Source organism: Prionailurus viverrinus, chromosome C1, assembly GCF_022837055.1.
Source record: "Prionailurus viverrinus isolate Anna chromosome C1, UM_Priviv_1.0, whole genome shotgun sequence".
Taxonomy (NCBI): domain Eukaryota; kingdom Metazoa; phylum Chordata; class Mammalia; order Carnivora; family Felidae; genus Prionailurus; species Prionailurus viverrinus.
Window position 1 is genome coordinate 1,173,347 of NC_062568.1, and position 24,211 is coordinate 1,197,557.

The window sequence follows — 24,211 nt, forward strand, 5'->3', positions numbered from 1 at the left end:
GATGCCCCTCTGGCAGACACGAGCCTGCGACGCCTAGCACATTTGTGCAGCGCACAACCTGGGCAACCATATGTAGTGACTCTGAAGCAAGGATTCCCTGGGCAGGCTGGGTCAGATAAAGGTGTACAAGCCTGAGAAAGCCTGTTAGGGTTTATTTTATATTCTCTTTCTTGGCACATAAGGGCATCCAGCAAATATCCTCCAAACGATGAAGGAATAAATGAGTAAATGGATACATTGATTAGTCTCCTGTAAATCATTTGTATCTTAATCATTCTTCAGTGATTTTTGTAAACTAGGTATTTTTTGCCTTCCGGAAGATGGGCTTAAGCATACATAACTGTCACATGGCTGTCACAGGAGGAAGGGCAATGTTATCAAGGTCTTCCTCACTGATGACTTTATTTAACAGATGGCAAAATGTAGAAATAATTCTAAAAACACTCCGTGGCAGTAGATCCCATTTCAATTGTACAAAATGACAATAGTGGTCTTGTTTTTCTGTGACACCTTCTAAAAGTTCGATGGAGCAGAAACCAGTTTGGGGAGGAGGTTTTATGATCGCTCCAGAAGCAGACAGATTCTAATAGGGACCAAGATTCTACTACCTGGAAGCAATTGGCCTCAACCGTGTGACCTGAAATGAGTCACTCTGCTAATGGAGACCTTCCTGAACTACGGGGAGCCCAGGGTAGCTGCCAAAGCCACACGACAAAGACCGTCCCTAATGAGGAACAGACACATCCCAGCAGGAATCTTCCCACGCTGCTCGAACTCCTAATGGTGATACTTCAGTGTGGTCCCTGCTGGAGAGTGCGCATGTGATGTGGACCCCAGCGAAGCTGTCCCTGTTCCTCAACCCTATCCACGCGGTTGGATTGAGACAAGCCTTTCCTTGGGTTCGGGGTGACATGACTGTTTCCAACTGTAAACCAACCCTTTTAGGTTAAGCTGGCGTGAGTTCCTTGTAACTGAAAGTCTTCCTTACTGTAGAGGATGGAAATTTTCCGTGCTCAAAATATATGTCAGACTTTCAGTATTTTCTTGGGCTGTAAAAATCTAAGTAAAGCCTGGATCCAAAGTCACGCAGCAATGTTGCCTTGGAACAGTTTGGAACAGTTCTCTGGGCATCACGCAGTCGGGCCAAAAAAAAAGTGAATCGACCCCAGTTTCCTGGGTGCTTTTCTTACTAAGTCCCAGGGCACTTCCTGAGTCAAGGCTGCCCCCCAGTGGTCTCAGAGTCCTCCCCACTAGGGTCCAAGTTGACTTCCTCTCCTTTCCCTTTAGCTGTTACCATCTTGCTATCTGTTGGGGTCTGTCCACACCCACCGAAGGTCAGTGCAGGATCGGGGTGGGGGGGGGAGAAGTCCCTGCCTCACCTGTCCTGGCTACAGCTGAAGACAGACTCTTAAGCCCTTTTCCCTTCTATGGGGAGGTGTGTGCCTCAGGTGACCTTGGCTGAGAGAGTTGTCTGGCTCCATTTTGATGGTCTGCAGGCTGGTAGTGCTCTACGCAGGAATTTGCATGAATTGGTTTACAAATGGAGAGGAGGCCAGAAAGGCATTAGGAGCACAGATACCTGCAGGAGGGATAGAGGTGACGGAGAGGGGGCGTGGGGCAGATGGGAGAACATCAGGACCCTAGTTCTACCTCTAGACCAAGTCTGAAACCTATAGAGCGACTCGGTCAATAAGGCAGCCATTAGCCATGCGCGGCGATGTAATTTTATGTTTAAATTAATTAAGATCAAAACTAAAGAAATTCAATTCTTTGATCGTACTAGCCACATTTCAAATGCTCAATAGCCACCTGTGGCTAGTGACTACCGCATTGGGCAGTGCAGATATAGGGCATTTCTATCGTGGCGGAAAGTTCCATTGCACAGAGCAGCTACAGAGAAGGTAGAGTTCTCCTTACTTCTACCTAGAATGCAGCATGGCCAAGGCAATGCGAACTGAAGAGAACAAACCCAGATCGGGGTCTCACAGTCTCAGAAGTGCCAGGAGGCAACCCGGAAGCAGGGCAGCAACATTTCGGAGGGTCCTCAGCAGTGGGTGCAATGGTTGGGGCTCACTCTCCAGTGACTAGTCAAAAAAGTGGAGAGACTTGACTAGTCTGGGCATAGCACATACAAGCAACACCAGGAATTCTCTGGGGAGACTTGGACAGCCTGTGTTAGTTTGAGGGGGGAGCAAGCAAATTCAGGATATCAATACCAATAGTCACTTCATTTGGTTCCCTGTCCAATGGGTAATTTGGATGACACAGAGTATTCCCACCATCTATGGAGAGATGGGGAAGTTCAAAGAGTATAGGGTCTTGACCTCGGTCTACAACCTTGTGCCCTTAGGAGAAGGGAATCAGAATACCCTGAGGCGTTCTGGTCTTCAGCTTGTGTTGCTGAAGGTGGGGACTGCTCCCCTTTGTTTCCTGCGAGATTCAAGCTGTCATCAAGCACTCTAACGTAGGCAACTACAGGTTTCTCCATGTGACATCCATTTCCTGGTCTGCTGGTAGGAACACCCTGATTTTCCTTTGAAGAACCATCCCTCTCCACCCTGGGTCCATGTGGACACGATACCCAAGCCTGGCCCAAGCCTGGCTCTGTCTGAGCCAGTGTCGGTCTTAGAAAGGTGGGGGTAGGGGATAAAAAGAACACACAAGCTAGGAATCAGAAAACCTGGGTTCAGTCCTTCATCCATCTCCCACTGGCCATAGGACCTTGGGCAAAATACTGAACTCTCGGGGTTCATGTGCCTTGTCTGTCAAATGATAGCAAGCCACCTTGAAGGGGCAGGGCAGGGGGGGTTGTAGAATTAGCGATCAAGTATGTTAAGTCTTTGTGATATAGCAAGTTCCCAATAAATATTTGTTGAGTGAATGAATGAATCCAAATTGTATTTTCTACCCATCAAACAAATATATTAACAGCAAAATCTTTCATTGAAACATTCAGGGAATAAAGAGCTGACTCATGAGGTTTACATCCCATCAAAATGACGCACGAGGAATACGTTTACACCAGTGGCAAAACAGAGATTCTTAGTTTTTCTGATGTTCCTTTTCTCATTCACACGAAGCAAGAAAACACATTTATGAAGAACCTTTTATGCCCTGAGGCATCACAGCATTGAATCCTTTATGCGTCACAGCATTGAATCCTTACCACAACCCATGAGGAATTCTTTGCTAGCGTTTTAGCATCAGAGAATTCGGGGCAGAGATAAAGGATAATTGGCTCAAGGTCACGCGGTGAGCAGGCAGCCGAGCCAAGGTGGGATGCGGGGCTGGTTCCAACGAACCTGCTTTTACTTGCTCTTACATCCTTCCTCTGTTCGCTGTCTCTGTTCCGCAGAAGGTCAGTGCTTTAATTATAAACGACAGCAGCAACTCTCTAACCAATGAAGAGTTAGATTCTTTCTTCTCTCGGCAGCGGGCAACAGAGGAAAGGCAGAGGGACAGGATGAGAGGTGGGCGGCACGAAAAATGTCTCTTTGGGTCCGGGCGCATCTTCTATGGGAAAGATCAGGGGTCCGCTCATTCACTCCCTCCCTCATTAGCTAACATTCATCGAGGACCTCCTCCTGCATTCAGAGCCGCTGGGGGCTGCTCCCCGTGTTTGGAAACCCAGCCTTGATGGTACAAAACACTCGAGACTCGGAGCGGATGAACCCCCGATTGGATGGGAAGGCCCTACGTCAACAGCCTCACGGAGGAGTCGATCGGATGGCCACGTGTGCTCGTGCCCGGGGTCACCTGCCAACAGCTACAACACAACAGCCTTCATTGCTGCGGCCACTCAGGTGGGCTCCCAGGCTCATGGGAACACCGAAGGGGGCGACAGCCTCTCTTACAGCCTCTACCAACTATTGCCAAAGCTAAAAATACAAAACGAAATGCTACCGCCCTTGGGGACCCGCTCGAGGGACCAAGCGCGAGCTACTTGCCAAATTCTTCCTGCTCGCACACCATTTCTGAGAATCGCAAGATGAAAACAACTTTAATAATGAACTAGTGAGAATTTGTTTGTTTGTTGTAATGGTTGTTAATAATTTATTTTCCAACCCGGAAGCAAAAACGGAGGGGAAATAGATACTTACGTGGCTTTGGAATCTTTGGTAAAGAAGACACATTCCCGTTTCTTAAAATTTGCTTGAATAAAATTCACCAAGTCCTTTGGAGAAAGAACGTTGGACAGCATATCACTCATTTATTCGAACACACTGCTGTTATTAACAAATACGAAAGATGATCTAAACCTACTTCAAAGGCTTTAAGAATTTACCACGTATTCATAGCACCCAGCGTCCATCCATGTTCTTAGAGTACACGACGGTTTTTAAAAGAGGCATACATTTAAATTTTATAACTAAATGCGAATTTTTCTAAAAGTCAACTTGGAGTTATCTTGTAATAAATGTCATGATACACATACAAATTATGTTTTCCCGTCTCTAGGACTACCAAGGGAATGTATGCATTTGTCGATAGTTTACCATAAATAATGTATCAAAGCAAATTCTCTGTCCTCTTACACTTGCTTTTCTAAAGAAGACATATTTCAGAGATTCCTTCTGGGCTTGTATTTTCTCCCCCATGGGCAAGGTGGTAAGGCATATCCGGAACCTCATTCTGAGAAACAACCACAATTTTTTATACACCCAAAGCTTCCCTTTAGATGGGAAAGCAACCTATATGGAAAGAGATGAAAAATACATTGGAAAACACTGTACTCCTGGGGCACCTGGGTGGCTCAGTCGGTGAAGCGTCCGACTTCGGCTCAGGTCATGATCTCATGGTTCCTGAGCCCGAGCCCTGCGTCGGGCTCTGTGCTGATGGCTCAGCACTTTGGATTCACTGTCTGCCTCTTTCTGCCCCTTCCCCATTCACACTCTGTCTCTCTCTCTCTCTCTCTCTCAAGAATAAACATTAAAAAAATATTTTTTTATGGGAATGCAAGCTGGTGCAGCCACTCTGGAAAACAGAATGGAGGTTCCTCAAAAAAAAAAAAAAAAAAAAAAAAAAACCTAAAAATAGAACTACCCTACGACCCAGCAATTGCACTACTAGGCATTTATCCTCGGGATACAGGTGTGCTGTTTCGAAGGGACACATGCACCCCATGTTTATAGCAGCACTATCAACAATAGCCAAAGTATGGAGGGAACCCAAATGTCCATCGATGGATGAATGGACAAAGAAGATGTGGAATATAGATACAATGGAGTATTACTCGGCAATCAAAAAGAATGAAATCTTGCCATTGGCGACCACGTGGATGGAACTAGAGGGTATTATGCTGAGTGAAATTAGTCAGAGAAAGACAAATATATGACTTCACTCCTATAAGGACTTTAAGAGACAAAACAGATGAACCTAAGGGAAGGGAAGCAAAAATAATATAAAAACAGGGAGGGGGACAAAGCAGAAGAGACTCATAAATATGCAGAACAAACTGAGGGTTACTAGAGGGGTTGTGGGAGGGGGGGATGGGCTCAATGGGTCAGGGGCACTAAGGAATCCACTCCTGAAATCATTGTTGCACCTAATTTGGATGTAAATTTTAAAAAATAATGGGGCGCCTGGGTGGCGCAGTGGTTAAGCGTCCGACTTCAGCCAGGTCACGATCTCGCGGTCCGTGAGTTCGAGCCCCGCGTCGGGCTCTGGGCTGATGGCTCGGAGCCTGGAGCCTGTTTCCGATTCTGTGTCTCCCTCTCTCTCTGCCCCTCCCCCGTTCGTGCTCTGTCTCTCTCTGTCCCGAAAATAAATAAATGTTGAAAAAAAATTTTTAAATAAAAACTAAAAATAAAAAATAAAATTAAAAAAAGTTTTTTAATAAACATTAAATAAATAAATAATTTTAAAAATTTTAAAAAGAAGAAACCACTACACTCTTCAAGTGGAAGGACAGAATTGCAACATACGCAATTGATAGAGAGACTATCTAAAGGACTTCAAATCTGGAACAGGACAGACAACTACGAGGAAAATGGCAAAAGCTGTGAGCACAGAGCGAATAAAAAAGGACGCACGGATAACCCGTGCACGTGTGAAGAGAGGCTCACCGGCATCGGTCATGAGGCGAACGTGAAGCGAAACCACCGTGACTTCTCACTTCCCCAGGAAACCAGGTTGGAAAAATCAAAAAGGCAACTGACGCGCGGAGAGTGATGAAGGGGAAGGCAGTGGGGCCTCGCGCCCCCTAGGGGTGGGTGAGCACATTGGCGCGACCACTCTGGAAAATGGTCTACCGTGGCCAGCAAATCACGCGCCTAGAAAGCGCCCCCGGTTGGAGAGAGAGGTAGGTCTGTCCCACGAAACATGAGCCCACAGGCTGAGAATGCCTGGCCACGGTGGTCAGCCTTCCGGGGGGGGGGGGGGGGGGGGGCTGTCTTGCCCTGGGGAGGTGGGGCTGGCAGTCCAAACCCTCAGGTTTGGGTGCAGGGAGCATAATGCTGGCCGCTGCAGTTCTCAGACAATGTGGTGCAAGTCTGGCTTCCCAAGTCAGGCTGCTGGCACCAAAGCCACCCGTGACTCCTCATCCCCGACGGGGCGGCCACCAGCTGAGCACGCGTGGGGGGGACAGGCAGCGTCTTGGCATGAAGTCCACGGTGCGCCCAGCAGTCGGCCCCTTGCTCCCTTCTGAGACATCAGAGAAACAGGGACCACACGCCTCCTCTTCCTGGCCCTTCGAACGAAAGTTATCCCACAAACCCCGGGTCTTAAACCAGACCTCGTGATGGGGAGGTGTCTACCCTTCACCGACCCAGCTTCACCCTAAGAACGTTTCCCAGGGAGCCCCAGCTCACACACCCCAAAACGTTCACGTGGCATTGCTCCTAATAGCAAAATGCAGAAACCCAAACGTTCCCCGTAGGCCGCATGAACACAATGGATCGTTGGACGGCAGTGAAAGGAATCGACACAGATGAATCTCGAAAATACAATGAGGAAGAAAAAAACAAGTTTCCCCCAAGAATACTTGTAGAATTTCATATATGTCAGCAACAGATAAAAGTAAATAATACATTGTTTAGGGATATATATATATATATAGGAAGGAAGGAATGGATCATAGAAAATTCCGGATTGCAGTCACCTCTGGCAGGAGAGAGGGGACAACATGGGGGGCAGGTGGGGGCCCTCCAAAGTCCTGGTGATACTCTGTTCCCTAAGCTGGTGGCCGGCACAAGAGTGTTCATTTTATTACTCTTCCTTAAGCTGGAAATTTACACTTACGCATTCTTGTCCACAGACACTAAAAATACGGAAAGCAACGACGATTTCCTACCCTCATCTGAATGCATCATTTTTGAAAGCCTTTGATGACCTTCCTCCCTGATAATATTTTCTAACCTCTTAAACTAATTCTGAATCTGCTTAACCACAAACGAAGAAGATTCAACAGATGTAGAAGCCAGCGAAATCAGTGGTCGTGGAGGGGCAGTGGTGTGAGCACAGCTCTGTTGCTAAAAATGCACTTTGCAGGAGGGTGTGTTCCTTTATTTTAATGTTTGTTTATTTTTGAGAGAGAGAGAGAGAGAGCACAAGTGGGGGAGGGACAGAGAGAGAGAGAGAGGGAGACACAGAATCCGAAGCAGGCTCCAGGCTCCGAGCTGTCGGCACAGAGCCCAACAAGGGGCTCAAACCGAGCGAAGTTGGCTGCTTAACCAACTGAGCCACCCGAGTGCCCCCAAAAGTGTGTGCTCTTGAGGGGCGCAAACAGGGCTTTCTAGAACTGAGGCGTCCTTGGGTGGTCTCAGAAGTCCTACCCAGGGGGCTGCCAGCACTGCTGAAGGCGTGACCAGAAAAGCCGTCCAGAAATCCCTTGGGAGCCATGGAGTGACCTTGTCCCACCGTCAGCCTTGGTCCGTCGCCCAGAGGCATCAAAGCCCCATCCAAACCCAGCGTGAGATGGGTAACGGCCTTCCCCGCCTTCCCCGGAGGTCTCTCATTGCCTGAGGCTGGGGGACAGGCCCCCTCGTCTTTGCCCACCGTTTGTTTCTGCAGGGCCAGGGCTAAGGTGAGGCCAGGGGCTAAATGTAGGGGGCGCGGGGGCGGGCTCTGGGTCGGGGATGGACAAGTGCAGGAGGAGTGCCTGAGAGCCAGCACTGCCTTAAATACGCGGGGGCCGGGGGATGGGTGTTTTTGCCCCCTTGTTTGTTTGTTCAGAGCTCCCTGGTAGCTCACAAAGCCAGCCCCGTGTAACCACCGGTCAGACCCGCACACTGATGGGCCCGGCACCGGAGCACCCTTCCCCATCCCTCTTCCGTCCTCTTTCCCACGGCAAGCCACCATCCTGACTTCCAACATCCCAGTCCAGGGGGACCGTTGGTACCAGACTGCGGTGTCGTCTTTATTTCCGGACCAGCGAGCACATTCGATCTGCCCGGAGGGTGGGCACGAAGCCAGTGGAACCTGCCCCAGCAGGAGCACCGGGGACAGCGCAGAAGGGCCCCTGCTGGTCCCAGGAAGCAAGGACTGGCGAGTCCCTAGGACCTCAGGACAGCGTGGACGCGGGGTTAGAACGGGAGACGCGGGTGCCCCGGACACCAGCTAGAAGCTGTTGCAAGAACAAATGAGAACCGAACAGAGATGCAGCCGTGGACTTGAAAGGAAGGACTTAGATTCGAGAGTCGTTTCTGGCGAACCCACAGGATTGGAAGCAGAAACACCGAGGATGAAACGAGGGTTAACAGGGCAGCATCGTAAATGTCAGGAGCGTCCATTAACAAAGGCATCTTTTCCCAACTTATTAAGGTTACCACCTTTCAAATAAGGACTCTGGAGGGGCATCTGGGTGGCTCAGTCGGCTGAGCGTCCGACTTAGACTCAGGTCATGATGTCACCGTTTGTGAGTTTGAGCCCCAAATCAGGCTCAAGGCTGCCAGCAGAGAGCCCTCTTGGGATCCTCTGTCCCCTTCTCTCTCTGCCCCTTCCCGACTGGGACTTGTGCAAGCTCTCTCTCTCTCTCTCTTTCTCGCAAAAATAAACATTTAAAAAATAAAATAAAATAGGGGCGCCTGGGTGGCTCAGTTGGTTGAGTGGCCGACTTCGGCTCAGGTCACGATCTCGCGGTTCCTGAGTTCGAGCCCCGCGTCGGGCTCTGTGCCGACAACTCAGAGCCTGGAGCCTGCTTCGGATCCTGTGTCTCCCTCTCTCTCTGCCCTTCCCCTGCTTATGCTCTGTCTCTCTCCGTCTCTCAAAAATAAATAAATGTTGAAAAAAACTTTTTTTAATACAATAAAATAAGATGATGCAAAAACAGCACAAAAGAGAAAATGCTTCCATGTTTGACAAAACATAACCCACAGAACAACGTACTATACGTTGAGGTAGGGTCTTTTCAAAGAAGGAATACGGGTCCCCAAATAACATAATGACCAAAGCGATGCCTTCAGACGGCCCAGCACCGCCTGGACTCACGCTTTCGCTGTAGGACACGTCCGTGCTGCGGGACGTGCTGGAGTACAGGGTCCGGGTACTGTCCAGCAGGCCGTTCCTTCTGTTCCTCATGCTGAGCCTGGCACCCTCGAAGGACATCTTTTCTGTGAACAGGGCGGGGAGGGGGTTTAGCTTGAGTCGCAAACAGCAAAAGGACTTCACAGAAAGCCTTGTCACAGGCCCTTTTGCAGAGGGCCCCTTGCTCTGCCCCAGGTCCCCCACCGGTCACTGCACCCCCGCCCTGCTCTTCTGGCCTCATCCCCCCTCACCCCTCCAGGACCTGCTTGATTTCCTGTCCTCACGGCCCCTCCGGCCTGGGGCAGGGGCCCCCTGGATGCTGCTCTCTGAGGCGGGGCCCCGCATCACAGACCACCACACTTGGGAGGTTCGCAGTGGCTGCTTCCAAGTTAGGGGCTTTGTAGTAAAACCATAAAGAACAAACCGTAATAATGGTTTGTGTCAGCCGGAGGAGGGGGCCAGACTTTGAGAAGGATCCTGGCCTTGATCCTCCCCGTGGTAGCAGGGGCCGAGGGCCTGTGTGTCTAAGGTGGCTCTGGGACTCGGGGCCGGCACTTGGGCCCCAGGGATACCTGGCAATTCCCTCTCTGGCCTGGGTGCAGGCCGTCAGCCCAGGGGACCGAGAAGCCTCAGCCGCCTTGCGGAGGATTCCGGGGCCGCCCCGGCTCTCCTGATGCCCAGACGCCCCCATCCCCACCTGCGGGCACTGCCTCGGACCCATGGGGAGGATTCCGGGGCCGCCCTTGCTCTCCTTACTCCCAAACCCCCTCATCAGACCTTCAGGGCCTCCCTCAGACCCGGAGCCCAGGTTGCAGACAAAAACACCCACGGCTACTCCCTCCACTTCCCTGCATTGTCTGGCAGACACAGTAAACACATTTCTAGAATGAAAGCATCATCCTTCCCCGTCTCCCTGAGTGTCCTCCTCCGGCACGAAGCTGCCACCCATGATGGCCACACCACATCCAGGGGCAAGTCCCACCTCCTCCCCTGTCGCTAGCCTCTCCAGGAGCCCACAGCTGCTCCCGGGGCCCCACCCTCTGTCTGGAGCCTTCTTCTGCAGACCCTCTCTGTCTGTCTGTCTGTCTGCTCAACCTTGGGGCCTCACGTCTGCACCACTTCTGTGGGGAGGTGCCGTGTGACCCCCAGGCAGAGGCACGCCCCGGTGACTCCTGTAGCACCCCTACTCCCCACCCAGCTGCCGGAACCCCTGACTCGTTTAACGATCTGTTTGGCTCCTGGACCAGATCTGTCTTGTTCAGCATTATATGCCCAGGACCCGGCAAGGCACACAGAGGTGATCTGTACAAATATGTATTGAGCGAAAAATTTAAACGAATAAATACCCCCTGCTGACCCCTAAATCCTCCTCCTGCTTTCGCACAGCCTTCCCTGGGTGTGGAAAGGTCCGGACCCACCGCCCAGCCAGTGTTCCTGCTGTCTCTGGCCCAACGGCCCCTCCCAGGCAGCCTCAGAAGGCTCCCACCCCGCAGAGACTGGAAGCTTCTTTGAAACCCACTCAGAACAGCTGGTCCAGGCTGTTTAAAACAATGAGTGCTTCTTTTACTTCTCTCCCCAGACATTTGAAAGAGAGCCTCGGCGTATTAATTGGTACTTTACATACATTATCGTAAAACCACAGATCAATCCTGCCAGGTATTTACTGTGATCCCCATACAGCAAATTGCTTCTAAGTGGAGCACCAATGGTCAAGAAATGATTTCATTTGCCCCACAATGAAAAACTGCTTTTTTTTTTTTTCTGCAATGGGAAAAGGTGTTTTTTTGCTTTTTAATCACATTTCGGTCAAACAAGACACAGGCAAGTCACGTAAGACGTGCAGGGGGCGGCCCTGTCCTGGCACGTCCAATGCCTACATGAGATATTTGTTTCCACCTGCTCTTCTGAGGTGAGCTGATGCTCAAGTCGATTGCTTATGAGTTTTAGGCCTTCTTCACGACATCTTATGTCCCAGGCGCTCTGGGTGATCATCCTGAACGGGGTCAGGGGTTAGGGCGTGGGGGAGAGAGGAGCCAGGCATTAGCAGAAGGGGCTATAGGGCAGAGGGCCACAGGGAAAGGGCAGAAGAGACACCCGGGGGGAGAGCCTGGAGACTGAAAGAAGGGTATCCAAGGCCCCCACGCCCAGGAACCCCGGGAAAGGGCGAGTGAACTGGATAGGCTGACAGCCAGGAGGGGAGGAAGGAAGAAAAGTCACACCAGGGAGAAACCAGCCGATGCACTGGTGCTATGGAAAATAGGCTTGTATCACCAGGCCGGACAATAGAAAATCCGGTAGAAAAAAATGGGCTAAGGGCTGAAATCCAAATCCATCAGAGAGGGAGCACAAATTGCTAAAAAACGTGAAAACAGACTAATCTTCCTTTCTCATAAAAGCCATAAAAGGCCCATAACAATGAAACTCCACAAGGAGGTGTTTTCAGATGATAATATTTGATGGTGGGAGGATGGTGATGAGACAGACAATTCCAGACGACTGGGTGGGGTGAAAACCCTTTTATGGCCTTCAAAGCATCTTGGCAGTAAAGTAGCAAGGCATTTAAATACTGTCACCCCAGGGAACCAGCTTTGGAGACCCTAGATAAAAGGAAGAGTCAGAAACACAAAAAGTTGTACTGAAAAGCTGTTGATCGCAGAGTTCTTTCTAATAGGGGCAATCAGAAACAACCTAAATTTCCATTCATAGAACATTCCACCCAAAAAAAGTAAAAAGGTGGTGCCATTAAGGGGGTATAATTTAATGACATGGAGAAATTATTATAATTTGTTCCAAATAGGGGGAAAGAAAGAAAGAAAGAAAGAAAGAAAGAAAAGAAAGAAAGCAGGCGGCAAGGAATCCTGGTAGTTAAGAGACACAGCTTCACGGACCGGCTCTCGGATGAACCACCAGGCCGCAGACCTTGAGTGGGTCCTTCACCCTCCTGGTCTCCTTATGAAGGTGGCTCAGCACCTGCAGGAAAGGCATCTGCCTCCGTAGGGAATGTAAATGCCTTACAGATGATGTGTAGAAGGCACCGGGAGTAAATACACTGAAATGCTAATCACTATATGCTAACGTGGGGGGAGGGTAGGATAGAGAGTCATTCGTTTCATTTTTTTTTTTTACTTTTTATATTTACCAAAAGTAAATACATTGCTTGTGCCGTCTTCAAAATACACTTAATAAACAGGATAAGCCACGAGAGGCTGGGCAAGGGGAAGATAAGCAGTGGCCATAACAATGGCAGTTTCAGCGATGGGGGTTGAGAGAGCATGTAGACACCAGTGGAGACAACCAGTGTGGACCTCCCCTCCAGAGGAGCAAACGGGAGGGGGGGGGGGCGGTGATGGCTGACTTGGGTCCTGTTTCAATCTCTCAGAAGAAAACTAGCAGACAGGGGGCAGGTATGATAACTGCGAGAATAAGGGCGTGAAGAAGGAGGGCTTTGTGGGGCAGGCAGGACTGCTGAAGCGGTCCCCACTAACATCACCAATCGGAGATAAATAACCAATCAAAGATCAAAGGAAAGGAAAGCCAACAATCGCTTAATGAATACGGATGAGAAACTTTGGCTGTTTCTTCCCCCTCGCGTCACAGTTTCTGAAACCCTTCCTGGATAAGGAAGTGATTGGTGTTCCTCTCCCGGCGCCCTGGTCCTACGTGGCCTGCCTGACTCTTACTGCGGAGATGAAATAGGGACAATGTCCGGGTGTTCAGGGCTTCACTCAACAGCCGAGTCTAGAGTGTGTTTTCAAAGGGCGTCCTGGGGGCCTCCCTCCCAGCTAAGAGGGGCTGAGGGACGCCACACACACACACACACACATCAGTGGGAGCAGCACTGCCTTCGCCCCATTCACGCCTCCAAGGTCCTAGAAGGTCCTAGAAGGTTCTAGAAGGTGGCCTCTGTGGAAAGGTTTCTGCTGTTGAAGAGCAGCTAGAATCCAGCTCCTGAGCTCTGGTCTGCTCTGCACACCTGCTCCCCATCACCCAACGGCACTGGCAGACAGGGGACGTCTGAAGCCTCAGTCTCTTGGAATCGATAAGAGAGCCACTACTGAACTTGAGGAAAAGTAAGTTTGTCGATGGTTTACCATGCCCCGAAAGTTACAAGTGATGGATTTATCCACGATAACCCCCAACGAATGGGAGTTGGAGTTTCACATACAACTTGGGAAATATGATTGCGTCACTCCGAAACTAGAATGCAACGGAAAACGTTATACAACCATGGCATCCAAGTGTATGGTGTTGAAGCCTCACCAGAACTGCCTCTCGGATACTGCTTCTTTCCAGGGATCCGATCTGCAGTATTTGGGGTTCACATGACAGAGACACGGGCTTCCCACCCATTTGGAGGGCACTGGAGTTTGAGGCTTAAAAGTGTGAGTTTCAAGTCTAGGACCATCTCTTTATTTTCTCTTTAACTCAGAGTGTATTTCTTTAAATTCATGGAACTCTGGGATAGGAGTCGGAAAGCAAAGTCAAGAAAATGACGGCCCGTGATGTGGATAGAACTTCTCTGATAGAATCCACCAGTAAAATGACAGCAAGGGCACCCCACGGTGTGTAATAACCATATTTGAAGGGGGTGATTTCGTGTAACGCAGACCCTCCATTCACTGTGCTATTCGTCTCAAAAATCGTGGGGTTGGCAAACACATCAGGAAAGCTCAGGCATCATACCACAGGCCAGGGAGTCAAAAGTTAGGGCAAAACCAAGAGAAATACTTGTCTTTAATAACAAAAAGTTCAACGTCAAGAGGAATTCAAGTCAACACACCGAGAAACGCCTGTTTATACAATCAAACTTCTAGGGAAGGGCACCTGGTGGCTCAGTCGGCTAAGCGTCCGACTCTTGATTTCGGCTCCGGTCATGATCTTCTGGTTTGTGAGTTGGAGCCCGGCGTCAGGCTCTGCACTGACAGTGTGGTGCCTGCTTGGGATTCTCCGTCTCGTTCTCTCTCTCTGCCCCTCCCTGGCTCATGTGCACTCTCTCTCTCTCTCTCTCTTTCTCTCTCAATCAATAGATGAACTTAAAAAGAAATAATAATCAAACCTCCAGGGAGATGAAGACTGTGTGGTAGAAAAACAAAACAAAACAAAACAAAACAAAAGCAAAGGCTTGGAGTCAGGAAAAACCAAGCTTGACACAAGGCTCAAGCAGCATCGGCCTGTGGATGGTCAGCATTATTTGGGACGAGCCCACAGCAGCTCAGCACAGTGCTTGGGTGACATTAGCTTCGGTGCTTCTGTCCTTACTGCCACCATGAGTGTAGGGACTTCAAAAGAAGAGTGAATAAGGTGTCACAGGAAAAGCAAAATGGCAGGAAACACCACCGATTCTTAAGCATCGTGACCTCCTCCCCTGCCTCGCCCACGAGGGAAACGTGTTTCATCTGCTCAGCTCCTGGGGCTCCATGGGGAGTGAAAAAAGGAGAGAAGCCTAGAAAAGCTGAATAGACTTATATTGCAAAGGACCCAGAGCCAGTCACAGGAGAACAAATGTGGAAAATGGGAGGGGGAGGCTCCGGAGAGATGGTAGGGGTGTATGAGGGGAGCCGGGTGCACAGGGATGCCGCCGTGAGTAAGGCCGTCGTGAGACAGGTAGACAGCATCTTTTGGACTTTTTTCTGAGTTCAACCATTCCTCTCAGTTATCTATTGCCGTGTCGGAAATTACGTCAGAACGTCACTACTAAAAACAGCACGTACTTTGATCTCACAGTTCCTGCAAATCAGGAACCTAGGCACAGTTGAGGTGGGTTCTCTGCTGTCGAGGTACAAGCAGAGGCTGGGGTCTCATCTGAAGGCTGGACGGGGGAAGGCCCTGCTTCCAAGCGCATGTGGTTGTCAGCAGGGTTGAGTTCCTAGGGTCCTCAGGACCTCACTGGCCGGTGGCTGGAGGCCACCCTCAGTTTTGGCTCTGTGGGCCCTCCTATGCGGCAACTTGCTTGGTCAAAGCATGCCAGCCCATAAGGTAATAGAATCTGCCACGAGGCAAAGTCACTGGCTTTTGTAATGTCATCATGCGAGTGACATCCCAAATCACCTTTGCCATATTCTACCATGAGAAGCAAGTCACTGAGTCTTGCTGCATTCCAGGGGAGGGGACCACACACAGACACAAACACCAAAAGGCAGGGGTCCTTAGGGGCCATCTCAGAAGCCTGGCTGCCACCTTGTCCTTTCATTCACATTTATTTCCAATGCTCTTGCTATGTTGGACCTACATATCTTTTGAATAAAATATTGTGCAAGACCAGTCCTAAGACTCTTCAATTTTATTTGGGTCCCGTACATGGAAAAATCAAAGCGGGACCCTCTAAGGTATCTGATTGAGCAGCAATGCTAAGGAGGAAATCCGAGTAGCTTCAGGAAAGAATGACAGAGCCCCCGCAAACCTGACCCTCACTGCACTAAGTCAGTGTTGGGTCAAGTTTGTTCATCTGCCCGCTGCCATCAGGTTACTCTCTGGATGACTGTCACCCAACTTCCCCCAGCCCCATAGCAGTCCATGTAATCCGGGAATTAGACCCAGCTTGTTATTGTCAAGCTATTCTTTTTAGATTGTATATGTTTATGTATGAGAATACTTTTTATGTCTATGTTTTCGACCCTCTTTCAGATTCAACCCTCCATGTATCACTGGCGTCCCGGTGGGAGTCCATTCATTTTGGACTTCTCCACCCTGGATTCATCTGTCTGCATCAGCAGGAAGTCCCTGGGGATGATTTGAGAGGAGCGACTCACAGGAGGTGTACATGGGGTACTTTTTATTCGTGTGAATGTCTTTTCGCACGTGAAGAATTTGACAACATTCTCCCCCCACCGTAGAACCTGTTCCGTTCTTATTAGACTTTTGATCTCGTAAAAGAAAACCCTGAGGGCAGCCTCATTTTTATTCTTTCTTCCCAGCATTTATTTGCTTTTCCCTCTTCTTCTATTTTTTTTATATTTATTTATTTTTGAGAGGTGGGGGGTGGGGGCTGGGAAGAGGCAGAGAGAGAGAGAGGGAGACACAGAACCTGAAGCAGGCTCCAGGCTCTGAGCTGTCAGCACAGCAGGGCTCGAACTCCCCAACGGTGAGATCATGACCTGAGCCTAAGTTGGAGGCTCAAGGGATTGAGCCACCCAGGCGCCCCTCCCCCTTATTCTTAAATGCTAATATTTTATTGACTCCTGCTAGCTAGTGGCCTAAAATGTTTACTTTGTGAACTCTTTTTACACGCAAACTCAGGTTTGGTTGTTTTGGTTTTTTTGCAGCTCTGCGAAGCCTGTTGTTGGTGTTTTATTATTGTGTTCTGATTACAGCCCCCCCCCCCACCCGGGTGTGAATGGCTCCAGGGAGCACGTCGCCTCCCCAGTCAGTCCCCGGAATGTGTAATGAAGGCAGTTGTGACCAAGACAGAAGGAGAGGGTTTGCTCAGAAAAGAAGTCTCACGACCCAGCAGCGAAGAACCTTCCCGAACTGACCCCAGTCCTCTTTGTGCACGAAACTGGCACCCTCCTCAGGGGTGGCAAACGCGGGCACCATCGTGGCACCCAACATCAAACCAGAGACCGTGCTCAGCTGTCTGGTGGACACGAGCTCAGGGTCCTACACAGCGACCCCTGGCAGAGTGGGAACAGCACAGGCTGAGGCTGAGGACATCGTGAGGCTCTGCCCCATCAACTCTCCAACCCGGACAGGAGCCCCTCGGGGCAACCGCGCCACCCCTTGCTGTGGCCGTCATGTGTGGAGCCACGGGGAACACGGATAGATGTGCCATGAAAGTAACATGCCTTCCAGAAGAAGAAAATGATCCCTGTAGAGGAGGCACCATAGTCAAAAGGTCAACAGGATAAATCTTCCTCCCTGGGCTAATGAAAGAATTGGGTCTTTAGTACAAAACAGTCCCGCCAAGGGGTGCCTGAGTGGTTCGGTCAATTAAGCATCCGACCCTTTTTTTTTTAACGTTTATTTATTTTTGAGAGACAAAGACACAGCATGAGCAGGGGAAGGGCAGAGAGAGAGGGAGATGCAGAGTCTGAAGCAGGCTCCAGGCTCCAGGCTCGAAGCTACCAGCACAGAGCCCGACACGGGGCTTGAACTCACAAACTGTGAGATATCATGCCCTGAGCCCAAGTTGGACACTTAACCAACTGAGCCACCCAGGTGCCCAAAGTGTCTGACTCTCGATTTCGGCTCAGGTCGCGATCTCATGGTTCGTGAGTTCGAGCCAGGCTAAAACAGTGTGGAGACTGCTTGGGATTCTCTCTCTCCCTCTCTCTCTCTCTCTCTCTCTGCCCCTCCCCTGCTGGCTCTCTCTGTTTCTCTCAACATAAATAAACTTTAAAAAAAAAAAGAAGTTCCACCGAGTCTCATGCCAGGCAAAATTAATTGGCTTAGAGGTGTCTTGGTGAAATCATTCAAGGATAAGAATAAACACAAAACTGTACGAGCAGAAAAAAATAAGGTACAAGAGGGAGGGAAGTAAGCCTGGCATCAAACTTCTCCTCGGTGGCACCATAAGCCGGAAGATGAAGCATATGTGTATTTTTTAGAGAGAAAAGACGGTGATCTAGGAATTACATCCTCAGCCAATTCAGCTGTGAGCGCCCCAGAGAGGTGCCCTCGGGAACCAGAGAGCAGGAGACAGGGAGCCACCCACAGGGCTTGAACCAGTTCTGGAAGGGGACAGGGTGGGGGGAAGAATCTAAATAATAAATGGAAAGGCGCCTGGCTGGCTCAGTCCATTGAGCATCCGACTTGGGCTCGGGTCATGATCTCTTGGTCCGAGGGTTCGAGCCCTGCGTCAGGCTCTGTGCTGACAGCTCGGAGCCTGGAGCCTGCTTCAGGATCTGTGTCTCCCTCTCTCTGTGCCCCTCTCCCACTCACTCTCTCTCTCTCAAAAATAAATAAACATTAAAAAAATAATCATAAATAAATAGATAATAAATGGAGGAGACACGGGAACAACCTGTTTGCCTCGCCGTCTAAATGTTTATTTTGTCCTAGGTGCGCAAAGTTTGGAAGAGACTTACTGAAAGATTGCTGGGTACGAAGGAAGCAAAGAGCAATTCGTGAGCAGAGGGTGAAAGGAGAGAGACTCCAGATGTGCGGGGCTGACCCAGCACATGGAAAGCCAGCCTGCTGGGGCTGCTAGAAACTTCCTGCAGCCTGATCTCGCTGGGGGCCTAAGCAAAGGGGTGAGCGCGGTCAGGTGCAAGCAAGATCAACCCCCCCCCTCCCCGCCCCCCATGCCCTGAGCCAGCAGCCTTCAGGGTACAAAGAGCTCCTGGGTCGGGGGAGGGGGTGGGGCCGGATGGGTGGGACGATAAAGGGGGCTCCTTCTGGGGACGGTGAAACAGTTCCAGAACCTGACTGGTGGTGGTGGTTACCCAAATATGCTCCTGCTAAAATTGAATAAAATGACACACGCACAGAGGAGTACATCTCAGTGAGAAATCTGAGTGCAGTCTGTGGGTGATACGGATGTCCGTTTCCTGGATTGGATGCTAGAGCATAGAGCCCCGCCTCCCCCCCCCCATTGGGGAAAGGGGCGAAGGCTACTTGGGACCCCTCGGCACTATTTTTCCAACTCCCTGTGAATCCACCATTATTTCCAAATAATGATTTGAAAGGGAAATGGGCCCCAGGGTACAGGCACCTGAGAGGCTGGCCAGATGGAGGACTTACCCGTTTAACTGTGCGTGATCTCAGCTTTCAGAGTCTTAGCAATCTCTTGATTATTTTTATCGATGGCCCTGACACTCAAAGATTGCAGACGGACGTTGCCTGAGTAAAGAATTAAGACCCAAATGGACTCTGAAATGCCATTGGCGGTTTCACAGTTTCACGGTGGGATCGCGAAGGCATAGATGCCCGCCCACATCAGGCCCCACAGCAGTTCCCAACCAAAGACCCACGGTGTCTCCAGTTGCCTACGCAGAGAAGCACATGTTCTCTGCACAGACTGAATGGCTGGGGGCCTCATTAAAACTCAGCTTGTGGGGCCCCCGAAACTGCTCGTCAGCTCCGAGGTGGCCCACAGGCTCTGCATCTCTAACAAGTTCCCAGGTGCCGCTGGGGCCCCTGGTCAGGGGACCCCATTTACAGCACCAGCGACCTCACCCAGGACACTGCGAATAGTCTCCATGACCCTCTCGTCTCTGGCTTCAATCCCAGCTCTTCAGCACTTAGCATTGGATCTTTTTATTTACTTATTTTTAGTGTTTATTTACTTTTTAGAGAGAGAGAGAGAGAGAGAACAAGGGGGGGGGGGTGGGGGGCAGAGAGAGAGGGAGACACAGAATCCGAAACGGGCTCCAGGCTCTGAGCTGTCAGCACAGGGCCCGTCGCGGGGCTCGAACTCACAAGCCTTGAGATCATGACCTGAGCCGAAATCGGACGCTCAACAGACTGAGCCACCCAGGCGCCCCGGGGTCTTTATAAAACACAAGCATGTAACTGGGGTGCTTCAGAGACCGTATCGTGTCAATTTGGGCTCGGGGTTCTTCTGTGGGTCATAACTTGAATTTATGGACAACGCAGTTTGTCCTGCAAACACACAAGACGCATCCCCATCAGCTGTGAACGGCCCCCTCATGCCAGGAGAAAACAGTGGCCGCGTCTCACGCAAGGTCTGTTATGTGCCAGGCGCTATGCTGAGCTCTTAACCCTCAGTCCTCCTGTGAGTTAGATGATTCTTATTCCCCCGCTTAAACGGATGAGGAAACCAAGGCACAGAACGTTATGGATGCCACATTACCACCTCTTGGGGAAGAGACAGACTGTCATTTACACTCCATTCATACACCGTTAAAATTTAAATCGAGGAGTAGAAACCTCGAGGGGGAGAGGTTGGCCTAATGCTCTCTTCACTACTGGCGTTCACGGCTCATTCCGATTCATCTAGAAATCACCCATTCCTAACAGAATACTCCTGCATCCTGCGAGCCCTTTGCAAAACCAAAACCAAAACCAAAACTCAATCTGCTACGCGATCGTCCGGGTACAAGAAGAGCATTGGGCATGTGTTTAAAATTATGGTTTCCCTGCCTCTCGCCACCAGGGAGACAGGTGCTCTTCAAGCAGGATGTGTTACCTAAGTCTCCGTGTGGTAAAGGAGACCAGAGAGCAAGTTTTCCTTATGTCACCCGAAATGAGAGGGACTGTCTCGTTCGTGCTCCGAAAGAATGTTCCAAAAGGCCGGTGCCGAAGCCCGACCATCTCCACTGCCTCCACTCGCTCAATGAATCAATTATTCATAACGGTGAGTGATACTTGCAGAAGCTTCAAACAGAAATGACACCATGCGGAGACATCTTCTCCCTTCCCGTTCTCGCCCCAGCCCTGGAGGTTTACCCAAGAGTTACAGTGAGCCCACAAGGGTTAACGTGCGCCTCGCCTCCCCCGTCTGGTTCACCCTGGAGGACTGAGATCGGTGTCGTCGTCATGGGAATTATCCCGCTTTCCCAAGGGGCCGTAGTTTTGTCAGTCACATTTTTGAAGTTTGCATCGATGGGTAAAAACTGGGGGGATGATGAAAACCCAGGGGAGCTCCTAAAATCATTGATCCCAGGGTCTCCGGCCCCAGAGAGGAGAGAGGTGGGAGACAGGAGGTGAGTCCCGGCAGCAAATGAATTTGAAGGTGCTAGTTGCTGAGAGCCCCCTAGAATAAGGGGGAGAGAGCAGGGGTCCGTCCATGCCTGGAGCCCTGTCACCTTCACGGGTACCAGGAATAACATCAATTGTTAGGCAAGACAAAGAATGAATACCGCGTGATACCAACTTTGTTCCAAATTTTAAAGAACCATAAATCAAAAGTCACAACCCTGAAAGAAAGTGCTTTACGCTCTCGAGACACCGAGGAGCCAAAACCCCCTACCATGAGGGGGTCTGTATTCTGCTGAAGAATCTTAACTCCGAGAAAGTCAGCGCCGGCAGTCATGGGCTCAAAACCGAATAGAAATGAAATCTTTAATTATTCATCCAACCCCTCAGTGTTTCACTTTTGCTTCTAAAGAACACAAGCCATGACCGTGTTCCGGAAGCTGACAAAAGGTAAGGGAGCACAGTGTGTAAAAATCAGTCACATATCCTTTTCTCCTTCCATCAAAGACTGTTGACGCTTTGGACACGTTCTTTCTTGATGCTAATTTAGGCTCCCTCATCGTCTTGATTTAAGAAGAAACTGTTTGGTGACGTCCTCGATCATCCCATGTTTGGAGAACATAGGATCGCTTTAGACCGTCCGCTGCACAGTTAAGATGCCAGTGCATTTCTTAATAAAGCTCATTTGAGGAAATTTCTGACTCTGTCAATCGGGGGGGGGGGGGCGCTGTAATTATATTTTAAATCATTCAGAAACCTGCTGCAGACGTCTAAATACATCCAAACGAGTACTGTATTTATCTGTGGACTACTATCTCGCTTATCCCCACAGCTCCCTGAGAAATTTCCCGTCTTGTCTTCTGTTCCTTCCAAATCTTCACAGATTTCACATCTTCCCAGAAAATCTAAACGATGCCCTTCCCAAACACACCCTATTCGTGCCAATTCTACGAGTCACAACAATCGCGACATTTACGGAGAGACAAAAAAAGCAAAGGTTGGTAACATACCAGCTGAGGTAGGATTTTTGTCCGGCAGGATTTGCTTGCACTGGAAGGATCCTGCTGGCCCCCCCTTTCTTGCAGAGGAAGGAGGCTTTTATAATCTGAGCTTTCTCAGCCCCGCCCTCCTCCCCGAGGGACGAGAGGAACAAAAAAATTTAATCAGCTAAGAGAAGACTCGAAAAGCCACGATGGTAGCAATTTAGTGATCGCGTCTGAGTGACCAGAGCATAACTAGAGAACACAGTACTTTAAGTGCTAACAGAGTAAACACAAACATTCTCTCTCTTGGCTTCCGATGTCAGTGTTAAGTCACACTAGCATTTAATTTCTACAATTTATGGCACATCTTAAAAACCACAAATGAAATCGGAAATGCTCATTATGGAAGGTGATGACAAGATTAATTAATAGGTGAAAAGCTTTTAACTGATTAGAAGAAAATCATAAAGGACATTTAATAGACTTTTTTTTTTTTTTTTTGCAGTTGCTGTTCAGTTTGTCTACACCAACTCAGCATTGGGCTAGCTGGGGTGTCGAGGGGTAGCAGGCTGTCTCAGCAAGGCTAGCTTCATTCACTTGTAGTAACACCTACGCCTTCTTAACACTTGGCCTTGGTAGTCACTCCACTAACAAGGCTGAAAAGTAATGGTCATCAGGGGGCGGCCATCAGCCATCTTATTGAAATGATGCACCACAAACAGCATTTCAATAGTTTTGTCATAGGTAATGCTCCTGGAGTGTTGGCTGATCTTCCTTTCTTTTTTTTTTTTTAAGATTCTTTTAAATCTTTATTTACTTATTTTGAGAGAGTGAGCCAGCACCACACGAGCAGGGGAGGGGCAGAGAGAGAGAAGGAGAGAGAATCCCTTCAGAGCAGAGCCCGACTCAGAGCTCGATCCCATGAACTGTGAGATCATGACCTGAGCCAAAAATCAAGATTTGGACACTCAACCCACTGAGCCCCCCAGGCGCCCCTAAGATTTTATTTTTAAGTAATCTCTGCACCCAATGTGGGGCTCGAACTCACAACCCTGAGGTCAAGAGTCACACACTCTCCCTACCGAGCCAGCCAGGCGCCTTGCCTGTTCTTGCTATGACGTATTTATACATGAAGTATGTGCTATAGGCAAGAAGTGAGAGGATAGTATAATTTTAAAGTTGATTACATAGTACAAGCAAATGCAGAAGTGTTAGAGACTGAACATAAGGAATGTCAGGGGCGATTTCATCAAGGCAGAGGGATCCAAGCACGATCTAAAAGGAGGGATAAGATGCCATCAACAAAAGCAATCGCTCCTATAAAGAGCATATTTGATTCAGAGGGAGGAAACCCCTATGACAAAGAGAAACAAAAAAACTTAACACAGGACCACAAACTAATACTCTGAGGGTCAGGCAGGTCATGAAAATGAATGGAGACACCATGTGCAAGGCAATAGGGAAGAGTGGGGACTACGGAAAACTGGGTATGACCCATGCTGCATTTGAATGAGGACCCGCATGAGAAGAGGTCTAGCGAGAGACAGAGAGAGAATCAGAGAACTGTCAAAATCACCCTTAATGTGGATCCCAGGACTAAAACTCCCACCCTCCTACAATCTCCTTCCCTGACCCCCACACACCTATGCATACAGACAGAGCCCCTGGATCCCGTCCTCTGTTTCCTGAGCCTGCAGTCTACACAACATTCTTCTAGGTATTTTCAGACATAAAGGAATCAGAAGGCAGAATCTACAATCTAGTGTGAAACTCAGAAAATGAACCGGAAAGGACTAGAAAGCTAGAAAATTATAGAGACTGAAGTCCAAAGTGCAGATAGATGTGCTACGCGGGAATACTGGCGGAAGGTGATGCGGCAACCATCACAGGCTGGCAGAGAACAAGCTGATAATAGAGGGGAAGGGCGTGATGTGGGCAAACGGGTGGAGCATGGCCCGTTCAGCAGGTGAAACATTATAGAGCCCATGAGCATCTTGATTGGAGCGTATCTATGGGGAAAGACTCAAAATCCATGTTGCCAAGTGATTGGCATAGGTTGCAAAACTGGGGTGAACAATTTCATCTCGGGTTTAAAATATATTTTGAGGGGCGCCTCGGTGGCTCAGTCGGTTGAGCGTATGACTTCGGCTCAGGTCATGATCTCGCGGTCC

General features: G+C 49.5%; 1 protein-coding gene across 4 annotated transcripts in view; it reads right to left on the reverse strand.

Moving 5' to 3' along the window:
- The window catches only part of TRPM8 (transient receptor potential cation channel subfamily M member 8), a 94,660-nt gene extending 72,545 nt beyond the window's left edge, over window positions 1-22,115 (reverse strand). For 3 of the 4 annotated variants that reach the window (XM_047873586.1, XM_047873584.1, XM_047873587.1), the window contains exons 1-3: window positions 22,068-22,115; window positions 9,427-9,548; window positions 4,101-4,174 (exon numbers count right to left, since the gene is read on the reverse strand). In XM_047873586.1, the coding sequence (XP_047729542.1) occupies window positions 4,101-4,174; window positions 9,427-9,543 (191 nt within the window). In that variant the 5' untranslated portion in view covers window positions 9,544-9,548; window positions 22,068-22,115. The remainder of the gene's footprint in view (window positions 1-4,100; window positions 4,175-9,426; window positions 9,549-22,067) is intronic. The other variant, XM_047873585.1, reaches the window with a different exon arrangement.
- Between the last annotated feature and the right edge of the window lie 2,096 nt (window positions 22,116-24,211).